At 34.9% G+C, this 22,272-nt stretch overlaps 1 protein-coding gene across 2 annotated transcripts in view; it reads left to right on the forward strand.

Annotated features, from left to right (window-relative positions):
• Positions 1–22,272, forward strand: part of MYOCD (myocardin) — a 63,282-nt gene that overhangs the window by 9,777 nt on the left and 31,233 nt on the right. For both annotated transcript variants that reach the window (XM_049776847.1, XM_049776848.1), the window contains exons 3-6: positions 4,984–5,156; positions 12,575–12,700; positions 17,293–17,540; positions 18,864–19,017. In XM_049776847.1, coding sequence (XP_049632804.1) covers positions 4,984–5,156; positions 12,575–12,700; positions 17,293–17,540; positions 18,864–19,017 — 701 coding nt within the window. The remainder of the gene's footprint in view (positions 1–4,983; positions 5,157–12,574; positions 12,701–17,292; positions 17,541–18,863; positions 19,018–22,272) is intronic.

The following is a 22,272-nucleotide window of genomic DNA, read 5'->3' on the forward strand; positions in this document are numbered from 1 at the left end:
TAGGCAGGTACCAAAACCAAACAGGGGTAGGACCACTAAGTAGTAAGCTAGGAACAGAGGGGATCACTTATTCTGGCATATGGGCAGTAGGACTGGAACGGAGATGGAGGGAGGGCAATTCGGTGATGGGAATTCCCCTGATTTTATGTTAATATGTATCTAAAATATTATTGTCAATGATATGTAAGCCACTATGATTAAAATAAAAATTATATTTATTAAAAAAAAGAAGTGATATATTACAATTTGACTCTACATTGTTTATAAATTTGGTATAAATAACAATACTGTAGAGCAGGTCTCAAACTCGCGGCCCGCAGGCCGTTTGTGGCCCTCCGTACAACATTTTGTGGCCCGCGGCTGGCCTTCAAATATAGCAGTATTCGCGATTATTCACTTACCAAATGATCGCAATAAAAATCGCATTAGTAAGAAAAAAATCACATTAAACATTCGCATACCCTGAGCAGTTCTGTTCGAGGTATGCAAATGTTTAATGCGATTTTTTTCTTAATAATGCGATTTTTTATTGCGAATATTTGGTAAGCAAAATCTCTTATGCAGCCCTGTCTCACCCCGACTTTGCCTCCTGCGGCCCCCAGGTAAATTGAGTTTGAGACCCCTGCTGTAGAGTCATGATTGATTAGTAATAGGACATTCTCTGAGATATAGAAACTTGAGGATTTTTTTGTGTGAATTTCTACTTAAATAAATGCATTTAGACTATTTATATGTATTATCATCACTTATATGACCCATTATTGACAGAAATATCACTATGACTATTGTATGCCCTTTTATTTGAGGGAACAATACCCAGAAGATCTTAGAACTTACTGATGGTGGGACTAGGAGATGAAGTTCCAGGGAATAAATACTGGTCAACCACATGGAAGGCCAGTGTCCTGCCTACTGTACACTCTCACACCAGTCCCAAGCAAAGTACTTTTTTTAAATTATGTATACCTCTTGATGATGTAGACTTTCAAAATGTGTCTCTTTAGCTGTTAACTTCCAAAATTGAGGGTGGGAGAAAATTTTTTCATATGCCACACCCCATATTTGCTTGACATTATCCTATAATTCCCCTCTTTCCATTATCCACAAAAGATCCAATTACATCCTCTGGTTCTACTTACAGCTAACCATTATTTAGACTCACTTTAGTACCACTCCTTCTTGGATGCTTCTTGGACAGCCATACATTGCTATGTTCTCTAACTCCAAGTAGCACTCAGAAGACAATGAGAGAATCTCCAATTGTGTCCCATAGAGATATATGGCTCATTCCTTTCTCATTTTTTTTCTATTCTGTAATCCTTTCATATATGTTTACTTTATTTTCTCTATGTATCTTAATGTGTGAGAGCTAGAAATTAAAAAAATATGGAAGACTGCTTAATTCAGTATGAAGTAAGATAAATTTATGGCTACTGCTTTATTTTTTCTATACTTTTATTCATCCCAAATACCAAGTAGAATGAGGATGCCAAATTACTGCTGTTGATAACAGAGCTTTAATAAATAATCCTTTCAACTCTTTTGTTTTTGTTTTTGTTTTTGGGCCACACCCAGTAACGCTCAGGGGTTACTCCTGGCTATGTGCTCAGAAGTTGCTCCTGGCTTGGGGGACCATATGGGACACCAGGGGAATCGAACCACGGTCCGTCCAAGGCTAGCGCAGGCAAGGCAGGCACCTTACCTTTAGCGCCACCGCCCGGCCCCTTTCAACTCTTTTGTAAAGAAGTTTCAATGAAATCAGATTGACTTCCCTTCCAATTTTTTTCTTACATAATATTCTCAGATGACACTTTCTTTGTTTTCACAAGATGCACATTCAGTTACTCAAATATCAAAATTTCAAGTAAAAAAACATTTTTTAATATTTTAATATTTTGGATTTCCTTAGCAGATATTTTGTGTGCAGAAGAAAAGTAGATACCTTGACTATCTTGTATCTTACTCTTTGCCTCTGTTTACCCAGAAGATATTACAATGCTCCCTAAATCATCTATAACTGAATTATTTTCTGGAATGATATCTATTTGCAACCCCCTATTCTGCTTACTTTGAAAGATAAAATATTGGGTCTACACTCATTGTTTCCTATAAAATAGGTGGTCTGGATATTTCAATATCCTTATCTAAAAAAAGAGATAAAAATGGACTATTCTGATTGTGTTAGCATAGATATAGTGATTTATTAATATTATTATTTTATTTTTAGGAAAAAAACATTATTCTTCCCCACATCTTACATTATTTTCTACTTACAAGTCAGAAAACACGGTGACTTAGTTAATTCCCTTTAATTGTTGGATGTGGGTATGGGTGAAGATAGAGAAGGGCAAGAGTAGGAAGTCTCTGTCACATGAAAAACATTCATAGCATTTAGATTGAAGGAAATTGGGAAAAGTATAAAAACCTCATAGATATAGGATCCTATTGGATGGAGAAATCTGACTACAAAGTCATACTCAGAATTTTCTGAGAAAAGAGATCAATATTACAGCAGCTTTGGTATCTGCTTTTCATGTGGCTGACCAGGGTTTAATCACTGGCACCTTATAATGTCACCCAAGCCTGCCAGGAGTGATTCCTATGCATAAAACCAGAGGTAATCCCTTAGCGCCAAATGTAGCCTAAAAACAAATAAAGATGCTTTTAATTTTGGTATGATGATGATATAATCCTTTTAACAGTGACAATGTCTTTAATTTCACACATAGAAATAGGTCTTAATATTTAAGTGGGATTATGACTTCACAAGTAAATAAATATTTTTGTTGAATCTGTTATAAATAGTTAATGAAAGAAACTGTAAGGTTCTACCTGGGATGATCTCAAACAAATGGCTTCTTAGAAAAGAATAATATTTTGTTCATACTGAATGAGCATAACTAATCCAGGATTTTTTGTATTACTTGAAATTTACTGTGAGGAATAAAAGAATAAAGGGGTATATGCTAAATGTGGAGTCCACAAAAAAGAAAGTTGAGACTGAGTACAAAAGGATGGGAGTCACCTCCAATTTAAAAAAAAAAAGATAACTTTTTTTTAGTAATAACAACTTTCTAGTAAAACCTCAAGTTAAAAATAAATATTTTATTTATAGCAATATCCAAAAATACTAGCTTATATGTATTTGGTCAATATGTAAGCAGATGTTTTATATTATATATATATATATATATATATATATATATATATTCCATTATCTCTGATTTTGAAGTTCAAAACAAAGTGCACCACAAAAAAGAAAACTTAAAATATTAAATTTCCTATTACTACATAGAATGCGTCAAATTGTTTCCAAAAAAATTTAATGAGTAAGATCTCTATGTGTTCACATGGGAAGAGCTCCAAAACAACAGGAGCTCCTGTAACAACAGGAAAAAGATAGTTTCAGAACAGTGTATTTTGCCATTCTATCTCTACAGAGTTATTTTTAAAATAAGTGTAAATGTCCTGCCTCCTGTGTTGAATTTATTCTAAAAGATACTAAACCCATTAAAATATGTGGAGTTACTGTGTTGAAGAAATATTTCTGTATGGAATTAACCACCATATATACTTATTACTTTTATAATAATATAAAATAATTATTTTAAATTTGTTTTGGATTTTTGGACCACATTCCTGATAAAGCAGTCAGAAATCGCTCCTGGCTTGGGGATCGAACCACGGTCTGTCCTGGGTCAGCCACGTGCAAGGCAAATGCCCTACTACTGTGCCTTTGCTCTGGCCCCTAGAATAATTGTTTTTATAAAAATTATTTAAAGCTAACTAACACAAATGCTGGTCCTTTGGTCCTTTTAGATTAGTGGACTCCCCAGTGGGCCAGATCCTGGAGTTTCCACCTATCTTGTCCTTGTCTGGCCTCTTTCCTGATTTGATGCTCGGATGTCTGAGTGAGGGGTCTATGACAAATGCCAGCAGTAGTAGTGATGACAAGCCCACAGCCACATTTGTTTCCATTACTTCCAGTTTCTCACTGCCTTTCCAATCATCACAGTGAAAGCTCGTTCTCTTATCTGCTCAATGAAGGAGTCAGATGTTCTTGTTAAATGTGGCTACAGAATAGAAGGCTGGAAAACATTCTGATAATACCTAAATTCCTTCAGAAGAGCTGTGCCTTGAATCATGTCAGAAGAGCTATGTGGCCTAAGCACACTTTGTACTGAACAGTTGGATAGTAAACCAGATTAGTTTTGGCAATTAAAAACAATAAAACTATAAGGTTTTTATTACATTTTGATCTATCCAAATAACTTCCTTTTCTAGATAATAAATTTATTCCCTCTCAAATGTTGTATAGGATCCTGAGGAAAAAATACTTGCATGTGGAAATAATTGATGATTTCCAAAAGAATAAGAAGACATGATAAAGTTAATAAGCTATCTTTATGAATTTTAAAAACAGAGACATTATATGAGTGGGCATCAGGACCTCTTATGATAGGCAATACTGAAATTATTCATTTGAAATTGGTAGCTCTTCTTACATATACTTATTAGCAAAGTTTACTAAATATTTTGTACCACACACCTACTTTATATATGAACATGGTGTTCATGGAATATGTCCTCTCAACTATTATCTCATAAAATTGAGAGAGATGGGTATCTTCCCTTGAGTTCCACTTGGTGTCATTATGTGTCCTGTGGTATCTTTTCTTTCCTTCCTCTGATTTCATTGCAAAAACATATAAATCCACATAGAAAATGCTAAGGAGTGAATAGAAGTTAGAAAAGAAAGTAAATTCTAACAAATTGGGAGAATAATAATATTTACTTATTCCTATAGAGACAATTTTCATAAATGCAAGTTCCCTTATGGAATAAATATGTCAGCAATCAAATCAACTAAAATGCATCTTCAAATATAACTGGAAATATATTTAGACAGTTTTTTATGTTTCTCAATGATACATTTCTATAAGCTCTTTGATCACTAACTTCTTTCTGGATCCACACCCTCAGGTAACCAGGTGAATTTTTCCAAGCCTTCAGATGCATTTGCCTTTGAAGAAGACAGCAGTGATGGGATTTTTCCAGATCAGACTCCAAGTGAAGAACCCCAGAGATCAAGGGAATCTTCTTCAAATACTAAGGACACCGCAGCTCTCTTGGGGGCACCTCTGGGGACAAACCAGGTAAGCAAATCATATTTCAATTTGGCATCTTGACCTTATAAGCAACACTGCTGTAGTTGGTATCGCCCAAACACCAAAGCTGCTTGAGTAGAATTTTCTCTGCTAGCTTATTTTTCTTCTATTTGGCCTACAGTTTCATGTTTAAGAGAAAAGATCTTCAGAGAACATTGTAATACAATCCTGAGGACTATAATCTTTGTCTCAATTTTTAAAATATCTACTCTGTAAAGGAGCCAACTTTTTTCCTTTGGCTTACTTTCAGTAGTGCTCAGGGCTTACTCTTGCATATGCATTCAGGGATCATTCCTGGTAGATTCAGGAAATAATAAAGGGTGCCAGGAATCAAATCCATTTTGAACACATGAAACAAAAGTGACCAATCTGTTAAAATATATTTTCAGCCTTGCTAATCTTTCATCTCCACACTGAGAGACAGACATTCCTGGCCAACTCAAATTTTATGTACAAGTTAGACATGAAACTCCAGTAATGTAGTTTCATTGGATGACTCATTTAGTCTCCCAAAACATAAAGTAATAGAGTAGAACTAGTGTTCTCTTATAATGAGTCAAATGGTATTCTAAAGGAGCTGGAGAAGCAATCCTTGATTGGCCTAAAAGCAGAAAAAGTCCCAACTTGGTTTAAATATTGGCATTTTTTACCTGGTAAACAATTTCCAAACCTACTTTTAGTTCTCCAAATCAAGCAAAAACCTCAATTTTTTTCTAGGAGATAAGGAACACAATTAAAAATTAACATAAAGTACACATAGAAAGAACTATAATTATTTTTAACAATGTTAAATGTTATTCTGTGTCAGTAACAGCAAGGCATTTTCCAAGTGTTGTTTACTAGTCATTATGATATCAAGCAGGTGCCTGGTAAGGTTCTGAGAGGAAAGGATCAAAGATTCTATGAGATGAGTTCTTTGTGGTCCTTAGGAATTCTGTAATCTATCCTCCCCATCTCTACTCCAACCCATGGTTCTTAAAAGCAGACACATTTCCTCAGTTTCTTCAGACTCACACACAGAAATCAGGAAGAGGATATGGCTGGCATCAGGTCTCCCTCTTCTACTATTAGCTCTGGAGAGAACCCTCCAAAACTTAAGTATCTTTCACTTAGGAAAAATTTACTAACCTAGGCCTCATAGGAATTGTTCAATGGATTAGAATTAAATATTACATTTGAAAACCACTTTCACACACACAAACCACACACACACACACACACACACATATATATATATATATATATATATATATATATATATATATATATATATATATATATATAATATTCATTTGGGTGTCAAGATCATTCTCCATAACTCCTCAGTTTTTGTTTCCAAAATTTTTGCAGGTTACTATTCTTTTCTCTCCATTAGAGTAAACCTGAGTAGCAAAGATGTGAACATGGAATGAAGAGAAATGGAGAGACTTAAAACAGAGAATAAAGTATTCATAGCTTTATTGCACAAGTATTTATGGTCAAATATTGTTTCTTCCCCCTTATATGCCACATGACCTTTTCAGCCATAATGCTTTGGTAATATCAAAATGTATTAGACCATTTTAACCATTATTCCTTAAAATAAATTTATTTTCTTTTAATATAATCTTAGGTTGAGAAGATACATTTTGTTCTGTTTAACTCAGGGAAGGGAAAAGAAAGTAGACAGATTTTTTTTTTGTTTTTTTTTTTTTTTGTCTTTTGGGCCACACCCGTTTGATGCTCAGGGGTTACTCCTGGCTAAGTGCTCAGAAATCGCCCCTGGCTTGGGGGGACCATATGGGACGCCGGGGGATTGAACCGTGGTCCTTCCTTGGCTAGCGCTTGCAAGGCAGACACCTTACCTCTAGTGCTATCTCTCCGGCCCCGAATGGAGACAGTTTTGAGGAAGGCAGGCATAATGCAAATACCCTTGTATTTCCTTTTATCATCTGTCTCACTGGACAAATTAGGACCCTGAGATCATAAGATGAAAGGAACTTTAGAAACTTAAAGGAACTTAAAATAACAGAAAAAATGCCTAACTGTTCTATTAAGATATCTTCACCCTGATACCAAAGGAAGACAAACAGAGGCAATAACAGGCCAATATCCCTGATGAGCACAAAACCTCAATAAAATACTAGAAAATAGAGTCTAACAGTTCATGAAGAATTCATTGAAGATATGTAAGGATGCTTTAACATTTGCAATCAAACATCATAACACATCATATCAATGAAAGTAAAAATTATAAATAATATTATATATAAATAGATAAAAAGCATTTGACAAGGTTCAACACCCATCCATGATAACTCTCAACAAGATGATAATTGAAGGGAATATTTTCAGTATAGCCAAGGCTATTTACACAACTCTGGGACAAATATTATAGTCAATGGGGAAATCTATAAGTTTTCCTTCTAATATATGGCACAAAACAAGTTTCCTCCACCTTTATCATTTCTATTTAATGTAGTAATGAAGTACTTTACATTATGCAAAAAAAATATATAATGGCATTCTGATAGAAAAGGAAGAAGTAGAGGCTGGAGCAGTGGTGCAAGGGGTAAGGTGTCTGCCTTGCCCGCGCTGGCCTAGGAAGGACTGCAGTTTGTTCCCCCAGTGTCCCACCATATGGTCCATAAAGCCAGGAGTGATTTCCGAGTGCATACCCAGGAGTAACACCTGAGAGTCACCGGGTATGGCCAAAAAAAAAAAAGAAAGAAAGAAAGAAAGAAGAGGAAGAAGTAAAGCTTTTACTATTTGCAAATGACATGATACTAAATTAAAAAATTTAAAGACACTATTAAAAGCTTCTAGAAACAATAAATTTGTATCTTAAAGTGACAGTCTACAAAATTAATATAAACAAAACCATGGCATACAACTAAGGAAAGGAAAGAAAAGGACATTAAAAAAATCCCATTCAAAATAGTACTTCAGAAAATCAAGTATCTTGGAGTCAACTTAACTACAGAAGTGAAAGACCTATACAAAGAAACTAGAAAAGCACTTCTTCAAGAATAAGAGGACACAAAAAAATAGAGCCATATGTCCTACTTGTGGATTGGGAAGCTTACATCATTAAAATGTCAATACTTCCCAAATTATTCTATAGATTTGCTTTAATCACTATAAAAATATCAATGACATTTTTTTCAAAGTGAATCAAACTATTGGAATTTATTGGAAGAATAAATATCTACAAATAGCTAACATAATCCTGGGGGGGCAGATGGTCGAAACATTTCCCTACTTAAAATGTGCTAAAAAGCATTAAGTGTTAAAACAGCATGGTACTGGAATAAAAAAAGACCTCAGATCAATAAAATAGATTTGAGTAGTTTGAGACTGACCCTCATATGTATGATCACTTGATCTTTGATAAAGGGCAAGAAATACAAAGTGGAGCAAGGAAAGACTTCAAAAAGTGCTGTTGGGAAAACTGGTCAACTATATGCAAAAAAGTAAATTTAGATCTCTCTTTAACAAGATGCATGAAAGTCAGATCAAACTGATGAAAGACCTTGATATCAGGGGCTGGAGAGATAGCCTGGAGGTAGGGCGTTTGCCTTGCATGTGAAAGGATGGTGGTTCGAATCCCAGCATCCCATAGGATCCCGAGCTTGCCAGGAGTGATTTCTGAGCATAGAGCCAAGAGTAACCTTTGAGTGCAGCTGGGTGTGACCCAAAAACCAAAAAAAAAAAAAAAAAAGGACCTTGATATCAGACCTTTAACCATAAGGTACATAGAAAAAACATAGACAGAAAATTCCATAACACTGGAGCTAAAGGTATCTTCAAAGCGGAAACACCATTGTGAAAGCAAGTGAAAGCAAGGATAAAGAAATGGACTTCCCTGGTTCCAGGGAAGCTATCTACGAAACATCCAAGGTTTTTTATAACAACATCTGGAAGCAATCCTCTACCAGGGAAGACCCTACCACTGCTCTGACATCGACCTGCTCAAAAGAGACTTCCCTTACCACTAAGAAGACTTGACAACAACGACCTGCTTACAGGACAGGGCTCTCTGCATTGCCCTTTAATTGTGAGGTGAAATGAGAGGACACTCCGCACCATCCTGACTGCAACGTAGGATATGCAAATTCCAGGATCTTTAATACAGAAACATGATACCAACAATAGAGACTGTGTGAAAAATAAAAGTGTAATTGCACTACAGACAATGACTTGGATTGGACAAACTAGTTTGCCTAGAGCCTAGAGTTGGTCTAATGCCAGGAAACTTCAGGGGTAGGGTCTCCTTGTATTTAAGCTAAGGCTTTTCCTTTCCATGTCCCTCATATTTTAGTGGGCCTATGAAAACAATAATTGCCACTCTAACACTGTTTTTACTGTGCTCCTTTGACTCTAATCCTTAAGAAAAGCAACACACAAACTTTTGAGGTTAACTTAAACTAATATGCATGTGCATGGAAATGTAAAAAAGTACTTTGCCTTCAATGTTTAAGGAGTTACATAAATTTTATGGCTTTAGATTGCTTTTGTGCTGCTAAGAAATATTATGTATTACAATCTGGGGACTTGTGGGACAAAGTACTTGTAATGGGTTCTGTTTTGTTTCTTAATGTTCTTTGGCTGAAAGTTCAAAGTGCAGATATCAGCAAGGGGATTTCTGAGAATTCTGTTTATGGGTGATTGTCCTTCCACTGTAATTTTACCTTGTCCTCTTTCTTTGCATATTTGTTCTCATAATTAAAAATTAAAAAAATCAAAAAATAAAATAAAGAAATGGACTTCATTAAACTGAGAACATTCTGCATTTCAAAGGAAACAATGACTAGGATACAAAGACTGCCCCAAAATATGAGAAACTATTCATATGATACCCATCTGATAAGGGGGTTACTATCTAATATATACAAGGCTTTAATAAACTTGGCAATAAAAAATCTAACCCCATCCAAAAAATGGTGAGAAGAAATCAATAGACATTTCCTCAAAGAAGAGATACAGGTGACCAAAAGGCACATGATAAAATTTACACATCATCAAATACCAGGAATATACAAATAAAAAAAGAATGAGTTATCATCTCATACTACACATCACAAAGAACAAGAACAACCAGAACTGGCCTTTGATGTGGGGAGAAAGGGGCACTAATTCACTTGGCTGGAATGTAGATTGGTTCAGCCTTTATGGAAAACAATATGCACATTTCTCAAAAAATTAGAATTTGAACTTCCATATGATCCAGTAATAATACTACTAAAGATATACCATAGGAACTTAAAAACACCATGCAGGAAAGCCCTTTCAATTCCTGTTTTCACAGCACTATTTATGACAGTCAAAATCTGGAAACAACCTAAGTGCACAAGAACAGATGAATGGCTAAACAAACTGTGGTACATTTATAAAATGGACTTACTATACAGCTGTTAGAAAAATGAAGTTATTAACTTTGCTTATACATGAATGTATATGGAGATTATATTGCTAAGTGAAATGAATCCAAGGAAGAGAGGCATAGACATAAAATAATCTCAATCATTTGTGGGATATAAGAAAAATAGTATTATAATAATATTCAGAGACAGTAGAGAGGAGGACTAGGGGTATGAATCCATGATAAGAAGCTTTTCACAAATATTGAGTGCAGTTCTGATAGAGTAGGTTCCACTATGACAATTATAGCTGAAACTGATCATACTGGACAAGAACTGGGGGCTGAAAGGGAATAAAGTTATACACATGTTAACCCTTTATTAACAATAGTTCAAATCATAGTGTCAAATGTTAAAAAGAGAGAGAAGCAGGAAAGGTGGAGGATGGGAGAGAACCTGGTGACATTGGTAGCAAGAAAAGTGCACTGATAAGGGGTGATGTATATTCAATAACACACTCAATTATGAACAATTTTAAGGGTATCAATTTTATTTCTTCTGGATATGTAACCAGAGGTATGATTTGTTGCATTAAAAAAAATTTATTTTTTAGTCACACCTGGTGGCGCCTTACTGCTTGTGCCACTGCTTCTGCCCCTAAAAAAATATCTTTTTTAAATTTTATTGTTAACAAATGAATTATGAATCTTTTACAGTAATATTTAAGGTACATGGTGACAATGAATCAGGGGCATTCCCACCACCAGTGCTGTCCTTCCTCCACCCCTGCTCCCAGCATGCATCCCATATCTTCCTCCTTTGCCCCCCGGATTGCTAGTGTAACTGGTCCCCTCTAACTTAATGTAGATTGGGTAACAATTCTGTTGTCGTTGACTTTGGATTTGGTGTTTAAGTCTGATCATTTTTTATTTTTAAACAATGCTCATATGACTGTTTGTCCTGGTACCATCCATTTTCCCCCTCAATTAATGAGGCAGAACAAGATGATTCAAGTTACGTGATTCTATTTGAAAAAAGAAAAGAAAAAAAAAAAGAAAAGAAAAAAATGGGAGGAGTCTGTCTAGAGGTTATAAATATCAATCTAAAAGAAGAAAAGAGAAAAAAGAAAAATATAACAACAACAAATAAAACCCCCAAATCAGCAACTACAAAAAAGCACAACAGCAACAGAAAAACAACAACCAAATAATAACATGAGGGAAAAAAGGGGAAGGAAGGAGGGCTTGTATGGCAAGGTTTTATGCTTTTCATTTCTCTAGGCACAGTAAGTATTGGGGAAATTAGAAAGGGAATTCCCTTGACTTAAGAGATACCAGGTTTTTCTGCCCTTGAAGCATACCTGTATGGGAACAACTACAGGCTCTTTACACGCTCATTTTCACACCCCAAGTTCTTTTTATGGTGCCAGGAAACTTCCGCTCAGTTGTGGATAATAAAAATCAGGCCTCTGTAGCTAGAGATCTTAGTATTTATTTGCACAGGTCATAGGACGAATCCTAGGATAGAGTCCTTCTTGACAGTTCTAGTTCTAGTATCATTACTGTTGTTGTAATCAGTCTTCTGTAATCAGTGGTCTTAATTTTTGCACAAATCCTTGGATGAAGACTAGGGTTGAGTCTTTCGTTATGGTTCCAGAAGTTCTGCTCAGTCGCAGTTGTCAAAGTCTGACCTCTGGAATCATGAACAATTTTGTAATCAATGGTGCTTAAATAAATTATATTAAAAAAGTAAAAAAAGCAGTATTGTAGAAAAAAGGGACATTTAATATTTTATTGTTTAGTTTGTTTTGTGACACACTTGGAAGTGTTCAGTCTTTATTCCTTATTCTATATTTCTTATTTCTGGTTATTTATTGGGAATTATTTCTGACATTGGTTGAAAGATCTAATGGGATATTGGGGATAGAACCCAGTTTGGACTGACAAGGTTAACACCCTATTCATTTTAGTATCTCTCCAGGCCTCATTTAACATTTTTAAATTGACATTTATTTAACATGATTCTATGTCATATTTCATCCAAACACTGCTAATGTTTGGGTTTTAGGCTCTTATTCCAGACTCAGAAAGTGAAAGGAATGATGCATCCTCAGAGTCCAACAATCAGTCAGACACAGGGAAGCAGGATCTGGCTCTCCTAAGTACTCACATTCCTGTGCATGCTGTTGTAAAGGTAAGTAGAAGCCCACTTCAAGTATCTATTTGCATTCTCAGTTCACAGGCAGAAAAGAGCAAGCTTTGGGAATGAGTTCTGGTATCATTAATGTATATATAAAATTATTAACTAGGAATAATGTATGGCAAAATATGAGTTCTCTGATTATCTACAAAAGAGAAACCTATGCTTGCTTTATTTTAGGATTATAGCTTAGCCACCATATTTATTTATTTGAAGATTTCATATTTTAATATAGACATAGAAAGAAGGCTGTTGGTTTTGTACAAAGTATATGTACTAAAATAGACATAGAGCAATTGAATTTTATGTAGACAAAGCAGACCTGAGAAGACCTTACATCAAGTGATCATTAAGGATTGTGGAAATAAAGGTAAAGGAAGAAGTATATTAAAAAAGGTGAATATCTATAAGCAATTAGTATAGTTTGAATACAATTTTGTCAGTATTGTATCTAATCATTCCCAGAATTCACCTGTCTGATGTTTTCTATAATTCATGCTTTATTCCAAATAATATCTCATTTATTATAAATATATTTTTTCAGTTGGAAATATTTAGAACCACAAGTTTCAAATGTTAACATGACTCTTATAAATGTTTTCATTATAATTTGAATAAGAATTTATGCTAAAGAAACTGTCTCAGGGGCTGGAGTGATAGCACAGTGGGTAGAGTATTTGCCTACCATGCATTTGACATGGATTCAATCCTGGCATCTCATATAGTCCCCCAAGCCTGCCAGGAGTGATTTCTGAGCACAGATCCAGGAGTAACCCCTGAGCATATTAGGATTACCCCTAATAAAAACAAACTGCCTCATGACCTCCTTTTGCCTTTACATGAGAAAATGGTTTCTGTATTTATACCTAGATAAACAAATTAATTCAATAGCTTTAAAATTATGTCGCTATTGAATTTTACTTACTTCAGTAGTGGAGTATAAATTTATTCACATTATTTAAAATTTACAAAGATAAATTTCATATTAATGCTTTAACAAAGTTCTTTAGCTTTGAAATATCCAAATAAACAAAACTTTTGAACTGGTTGCACTAAGGTAGTATGTCAACAAGTCAAGGTAAAGATAGATGAGCTTTAGTGAAGATCAGGAACCATTCCTGACTAATTCTAGAGTCAGCCAACTCCCAGTGATAAAAATGTATTATCTCTAAATTAAAAGGATACTAGAAGACTTCATCAATATGGAATACAGTGGCATAGGGGAAAACATCCATTCCCTGTTGACTTTCTTGGATTCACTGACATCCACAAGATTGTGCACATTCTTTAAAACTACAAAAACTTACATAAGAGTAAGGTACTCCCAAATCATGCTCCAAGTTAGCACATGTCAAAGTTGAATAAAATGTGGTTTCTGCCATCAATGAATCAAGGGTCTAACTGAGTGTCATAGCCATACCTAGTTCATATACTATTTTGTGTAAGTTAGAAAAAATATTCCCTAGGGGTCCAGGAGATAGAACAAGAGGCTAGAACACTTACCTTATGTGTACCAAATTAGATCCTTGTTCCTAAATGGCATCCAGAGTACTACCACTTACAACCCCTTGGCCCCTGAATACTTCTTCAGAGATAAATTGCCAAAATGAGCACAAAATATGCTCAACATTATTAGGAAGTAATTAAAAGCCATAGTGAATACTAATTTATCCTCACATGGCTATCTGTAATTTAAACATATAAATTAAATAATGATGAATGAGAATGTAGAGAAATTGGAGCTCTCGTCATTTGCTAGTGGAAATGTAAAAAAAATAGTGTATCTGGGTATAAAATACTACAGTATCTCATACCAATGCCCCAGTTGACTAATAATTGCTGGAGAAGTCCCTGTATTTCCTGAGCACCTCTTGGGAGCCCATGAAAATAAATATAGAATTCATATGAAACCAAGTAATTATTTATGTGTATACCCAAAATAATTGAATATTGATGTTCAAACTAAACTTGAATATGTGTATTTTAATTGCACTAATCACAGTACTTAAAAGTTGGAATAACCCAAATTCTCACCAGCTAAAGAATGCATAGACATATAGCATATCCTTACAATGGATTATATTCATCCACAAATAGGTATAAATACTAATATATATTATATCACGAGTAAAACATGAAAATAATAAGCTACTTAAAAGAATTCAGATTTTAATATAATATACTACATGATTCTGCTTATATAAAATGCCCATTGTAAGCAAAACATTAGAAACGAACAACAAATTAGTGACATCAAGTGAAATCAAAGTGACTGCTAAATGTGCCTAGGTTTCGTTTTGGAGTGACGTAAATGTTCATAATTTAATAGTAGGAATACTTGTAAAAGCACTAAATACCATGTATTGTTGCTATGGTGATTTTTATGTTATTCATACTTCACCACAATAAAACAAAATCTCCATTCTGGACCAACAGTCAAAAAATTGCTAGATTTCAGTTTCACTAACTCCTGCCTCCAAGGAGGGTAGTACCAATCAGCCTCAAAGTCAGAATGTTGTATAGATTCAGGGCATCACTGTGAGTTAGAAAAGGCTCATTAGGTGAGACAAAATTTGATCTAATTTTGAAGAATAAGCTGACATCAGATAGTGGTGAAATAGTTGCTTACATCAAGGCAAAGTGAGGGGAGAGTACCCTGTTGGAGAGAGGAAAAGGCTTCAGCTAGCAGTTTTCTTTGCTGAACAGTTAATCTTTGTTGTTATTATTTTGGGGGGTCATACCTGATGATTCTCAGGGGTTACTCATGATTCTGAAATTACTCCTGGTGGTACTTAGTAGATTATATGGAATGCTAAGGATTGAACCTGGATCTGTATATGCAAGGCAAGCTCTCTCTTCCGCCCTAATGAACTATTTACTACAGCAGGCTAGAATTTCAATTCCCTTTCTGGGCAGGATAGTCAGAAGAATTAATGTCTGCTGTAGTAATTTTCTGTACAATCAAAATGATTGTGGGTTAGAGTCAGAAAGTCTTTTGTAAACCATACACTGTCACCACAGATCAAATTATATTACTCTTATATGACACTAACTAGACTTAATTGTATACTCTTATATGACACTAACTAGACTTAATTGTATACCTTTGTCTTAGACCACAGCTTTTTTAATTTACATTTTTGTAGAAATATTAACATATTTATTATTCTATTTTTATGCATATGTAGGTAGGAAACACCTTAGGAATCTATAGAGTCTGTGTTAAGGCATCATAGAGGGAAAAATTACTTAAGTACTAGATTCCAGACGGCAGCATTGTCCTTCCTAGACAAGGCAAGTCTTAGATGAAATGAGAGCACAAGATGAGCTGGAACAAATTATAGCAGAGAAGAATGCAGAGACCAATCTCAAACTCTATCTAATGCAGATGACTGCTTAATTAGAACACTAATCAATTAAAAGCAGGGAGATTAAACCATAAACCACAAAGGATGACTTGTGCTCATTATCAGTCTTGAACAATTAGACTCTGCGAGAAAACACACATATAAGTCTGTAGCAGAGTGATAAACCGAGCCTAAATAAGTCAATAAACCCATCACCCAGATATGCATTTTTGTAGATAAAAATAATTAGGCAGTCTAATCAGAAAATGCCTGTAGCTAGCCAAGTGCCCCCTCTTTTGGGTATTTCTGGTACTACACTTTTCTGCAAAAACACTTTTCCAAAATGGATGTCATCGATGTTCTTCATATCAAACTTTTCTTACAAAGGACAAAAATATATATTTTAAATATATAATTTAAATTATTGTTAATATCTTAATATTTAGTTGCAATGCTTTGTTATAATCATGTTGTCCAGACTCCACAGACCTAAGCATTAACATTTATCATCCATATATTTGTCATTGAGACAGAAAAGGCACAATATTTTTCTAATTTTTCAATGAAGTAACAGAGATTTAGTTTTGAACTACATTCAAAATTTTTTCTTTATATTTGTGCTTGTATCCTTTTCTTTCAGTGTGTCCAAATCATTCTTCATAATGGTAACCTCTGAAAATGTTGAAATGTATTTCTAAATCTTCCCATGGAAAAAATAAGAGGGCATCATATTTTCAGAGAATATCACTACCTAATTTTATATATTTAGTGTTGGAAAGACAGAATCTTGAGAAAGAGAGTTAATATAGAGATTAAGGTGCTTAATTTGTTTGCCCAAACCAGATTCATTCCCTGGCACTACACATAACCACCAAAAGTGATTTCTGAGTACAGAATAAGAAGTAAGACAAAAACTAGTGAGAAAAAAATCTTACTTTTTTGACCCAAAGTAGGAAAATACCTTAAAGTAAATGTAAGTCAGTTTACCAAGGATAAGTATTATTACATATCTACATGTGAAAGAACTAATGAATCTATCTAAAAATCTGCATATATCTAGATTATTGGCTGAGTTAAGGTAAGGAATGTGTACACTAAGAAAATATTTCTGGCTTTTACATGACTTCCTTTTCTTACAGTTCTATGTATTTGCAGATTTAAATTCCTTAATGTGCCAGGACCTATTGTGTTTTGCTTCCTCTACCTAAACCAAAAGTCATTTCATCATGCTCTTTGCAGTCCAAGATCTTGGGAGACAGTAAGAATCGCCACAAAAAACCCAAAGACCCCAAGCCAAAGGTTAAGAAACTTAAATATCATCAGTACATTCCACCAGATCAGAAAGCAGAGAAGTCCCCTCCGCCTATGGACTCCGCCTATGCCCGACTACTTCAACAACAGCAGTTATTTCTGCAGCTCCAGATCCTCAGCCAGCAGCAGCAACAGCAACGGTTCAACTACTCTGGAATTCACCAAACTCAACTCAAGTAAGTTAGGTGCTCTCAGAATGGTGCTTTTTGGCAAAATTTGTGAATAATTTTCTGCCTGAGGAGCCCTGGGCCATAAAGTTTGTACTAGCAAAAATTTTATTATATCACATCTTGTTTTATATAGACTCTTTAGAGTCATTACTCTGCATATTTTTTATGAACTTAAGACTTGGGAAAAATAAAAGGCCAAAAATAAACAAAAACATCAATTCCCGTGAAATAAATACATATATAAAAATTAAAAGTTTTTCCTTTTCAAAGTAAATTCTAGAAAAAGGAGAGACCATCTAAAAGTATATTAGAGGGGGGCTGGAGAGATAGCATGGAGGTAGGGCGTTTGCCTTTCATGCAAGAGGTCATCGGTTCGAATCCCAGTGTCCCATATGGTCCCCCGTGCCTGCCAGGAGCAATTTCTGAGCATGGAGCCAGGAGTAACCCCTGAGCACTGCCGGGTGTGACCCAAAAACCACAAAAAAAAAAAAAAAAGAAAGAAAAAAAAAATAAATAAAAGTATATTAGAGGGCTTTGAATATAGCACAAAGAATTTGTGAAGCACATGAGACCCAGAGTTTTATGCCTATTGCAGTATTTCCCAAGCACCAACAGTTATACCCTGGTGGTCCCAGAACTGCATTTCCAGACAAATATTAAACCACAAATATTGACCTACATCACTGCCATATCAACAGGAGAATACTTTGGGAAACCCCTGTGTAAAACATAATATTGAAACTGTGAGGAATTTAAAAATTCATAATGTTTCAATTATTAGGTTGTAAATTCAGCAGAACTGCATGACTGACAGTCTCAGAGACTGACACCAAATATTTGGAGATATCTGGTCCTATTGCTAGGTACTTTTTAAATGGGCAGTAACTCCTCAACTGGGCATGAATTTCTTTACCTGTCTCTGGTCAATTATCTTGTCAAGGGAACTGTTCTTGCTCATTGTAGGTGAGCCTGATTTCTAAGCAACTCTTAAACCTAAGCAATCCTAAACCAGGGAGTTAGAAGTGCCAATCCTCATAAAATGATGTATAAATTGATCACTCATGGTCTGATGCTCACCAAGAATCATATCAATAACATTGAAATTATAAACAAATAGCATATAAAATGTTTGGCATTTCTATGTATTAGAGAAAGAATTACAATAAAGTATATATATATATATATATATATATAGTAATTATAGTGATTAACAGTGAAAATTTAAATCTTATATTTACAAGAATGTCTATGAACTATGAAATTCAGACCCAAGGGTAAACAGTATCTATTTGATCAAAGCATAAGTAATCCTTTCTGTTTGACTTTCAGGGAACCAAATGAACAGATGGTCAGAAATCCACATTCTTCTTCAGCACCTCTGAGTACCACCACTTTGTCTCCTGTCAAAAATAGTTTTTCTGGACAAACTGGTGTCTCTCCTCTCAAACCAGGACCACTCCCAACAAACCTAGATGATCTGAAGGTATAAAGCAGACATGATTGTTTGTCTTTATTTTCTTCTTTTTATTAATACATTGCTACATTTAAAAAAACATCTTTACTAAAAGATTTATTTAATAGTGAGAGATAGAAGAGCATGAGTGACAAAGCATTAAAATAAAAACTCAGTTTAACCCCTGAGAGTTCAAAATATCCAGTTTCCTAATCAATACTGTAAACCTTGCAACCTTGGGGTGGTTTATTCATTTACTTGCATTTTAGATTTTTCATGGTCATAGAGTTGCTGTGAGAATAAAATGAAATTATATCTATGATAGAGCTTAACAGTGAGAGGATGAGATTGATATGAACCCAGAATATTATCAATCAGTGATTAATTCTATGATGAATATTTTTCTGTTTGTTTTTGAGCCACAGTCAGAGGTGCTCAGATCTTACTCTTGGCTCAGCACTCAAAAAATTTTTCCTGGTGGAACTAAGACTATTATGGTTTTCTAGGCACCCTATTTCAGTCACTTTATGAAAGGCAACTGCTTTACCTGACCCTGTCCTTGATGAACTTTGATAATCTCTGGTTAAAGAAGGAAAAAGAGCTACAAAAAGGTTTTTCATGAAACTAATTATGTTCAACATACCTAACTAATCTTCATCCACATACTTATTTCTTCCCAATGTTAAATTGGGATATTGTTGGAGGGAATGGACACTAGTAAAGGGAAGGTTGTTGAAACATTATATGCTGAGATCCAAGCATGAATAACTTTGCAATTTCTTTTTGTTGTTGTTGCTTTGGGGCCACACACAGAGGTGCTCAGGGTTACTCCATGCTCTGCACTCAGAAGTTACTCCTAGTAGACTTGGGGGACTATGGGGGATGATGCTGAGGATCAAACCCAGGTTGGCTGCATGCAAAGCAAATGTCATACCTGCTGTTCTAGTGCTTTGACCATAACATTGTAATTTCATGGTGATTATTTTAAAGTAAATTTTAAGAATAAACTTAGTTAAAATACCCCTTTCAAGCTGATATTTTATGGTAGGAGAGTTTTGTTTGTTTCCTTGTACCAAGTAGGAATATTATTAAATAAGATTATTAGTCATTCTTTAATAAGTCAAAAGATTTCTAACTTTGTCAATTATATTACTTAAAGCAATATAGTGTTCTAAAGTTCCCAAATCTTATTGTTTCCATCCTAAAATCTAGCAGCAGCAAGTAAAAGGTATGTGAGTTTTAACAATGGTCATATGACTGACTTGATTTCCCCTTGTTACTTCCTCATACTGGTCTCACTATTTTCTACAATAACTGAATTCTTTTTTCTTTAATTTGACATGTTTGCATATAATGAGTTTTCAGGCATACAATGTTCCTTTTTTTTTTTCCCCTTTCCATTTTGTGTCCTCAGCTCTCCTCCAGTTACACCAGATTCCCTTCCACCAATCCAATGTGACTCCTAACGGATACATTTTTAGGTTGAATTGTTGTAATATGGGTCCCATGCTTACAGTAGTATTATTGTATCTAGTGTTTTAGATATATAAAGATGCCTTTCCCCTGAAAAATATATGTTTTAAAGACCTCTGATCCTTGCCCCTATACTACTTCCAAACCTCCTCTTCATGCTCCCTCATTTCATTTCTTTCTTTCCTTGGCATTTTTATTTCTATAATCTAGAGTCAGTGTTTTGCCCACCTTTTCAATCTGGGAAAGTTATGCTACTTTAATAAATTGGGAGAATAGGTTAAGAAATTGTTGAGAAGGCATGTTGGTAAATTTATTCATTTAGAAAAGTTTAGTTGGAGGTACTTGCATGATAAATAAGAAACATGTCTAACAAGTTTTAATCAGTTATAAATTGTTCAGTTTGGCAGTGTTGTCAGAGCAAAGAAAATAAATTTCAGAACATATTGTATGCTTTTGTTTTGCTGTTTCTAATTTTACAACTCTAGCAGGTAATAGAGCTACCATGGCTCTGTGCTCAGAGATCACTCTTAGTAGAGCTCAGAGACAACATGGGAAGCTGTGAATCTAACCTGGTTTTAGTGATGTGCAAAGCAAGCAGCCTGTCCAATATATTGTTCTGGCTGCACATTTTGCATAATAAAGAAGGTTGGAAAGAAGAATGAATGGTATAGAGGGAGATCAAGATTGAAAAAAAAGTTGGAGGGGAGGAGAATGGGAAGGGAGACCAGGAGAAAAGTGGGCCAAATTATGCAACCACATGCAAGAAAAGTATAAAAATTAAAGGGATTAATTAAGTTGACCCTCAAAAGTAGTCAGAAAAAAATTTGTAATGAGTAGAAGAAATATTATATGGCATTGGCCTTGCATGTGACCAACATGTATTTTATCTCCGGCATTGCATAAGGTGTCTTGAGTACTGTGAGGAATGATTTCAGAAGAAAGATCAGAGTATCAACATATGGTCCCCAACCCTCACAATTCCCAAAATAATTATTGGTGTTGTTTCATAGTAACATATTGCTACTATGTTCTTGTTGATAGTTTGGTCACTAACCTTTCTCAGGTCTTAATACAGGATCTGTGTTCAAGGATCACTCCAAGAAGTGATGGTGGTCTGGGGTAGGGGTTTCCAGAGACTATACACCATACTGGAAATATATGATACCAGGTTGACTGAATGAGTGTAAGGCAAATGGTTTATGTACTGTAGTAATTCTCTAGCCCCTATTTCTTTTTTTTTTTTAATTTTTATTGTGACTGAAGTTCATTACACAAATTATTTACGGTACATAGTGACAATGAATGAAGGGCATTCCCACCACCAATGTTGTCCTCCCTCCACTCCTGTTCCCAGCATGTCTCCCATATCTTCCTCCTTTACCCCCGCCCCAGAATACTAGTGTAACTGGTCTCCACTTTACATCTTTTTGTAGGTTGGGTACCTATTCTGTTTGGTGTTCCAGTCTGGTCATTTTTTATTTATACTACATATTCATATGACTGGTCCTGGTATCATCCTTTCCCCCACCCTCAAATTATGAGGCTGAATGATTCAAGTTATGCTATTCTGTTGGAGATAAAAAGGTTAAGGAAAAGAGAAGAAAAAATTTGGTATCAACTACTAAAAAAAAAAAAATCACCGAATAATATCCACAAGAGTGAAAAAGAAAGAAAAAGTGGAAGAAAAAAGAGAAGAAATATAATATCAAAAACAAAACAAAACAAAACCAGAAAAAGTGCTGGAGTGGCAGGGTTTGGTGTTACCCCACCCTTTTCTTTCTTCTTTTCTTTCTTTCTTTCTTTCTTTCTTTC

This window comes from Suncus etruscus, chromosome 7 (assembly GCF_024139225.1).
Source record: "Suncus etruscus isolate mSunEtr1 chromosome 7, mSunEtr1.pri.cur, whole genome shotgun sequence".
In the NCBI taxonomy this organism is placed as follows: domain Eukaryota; kingdom Metazoa; phylum Chordata; class Mammalia; order Eulipotyphla; family Soricidae; genus Suncus; species Suncus etruscus.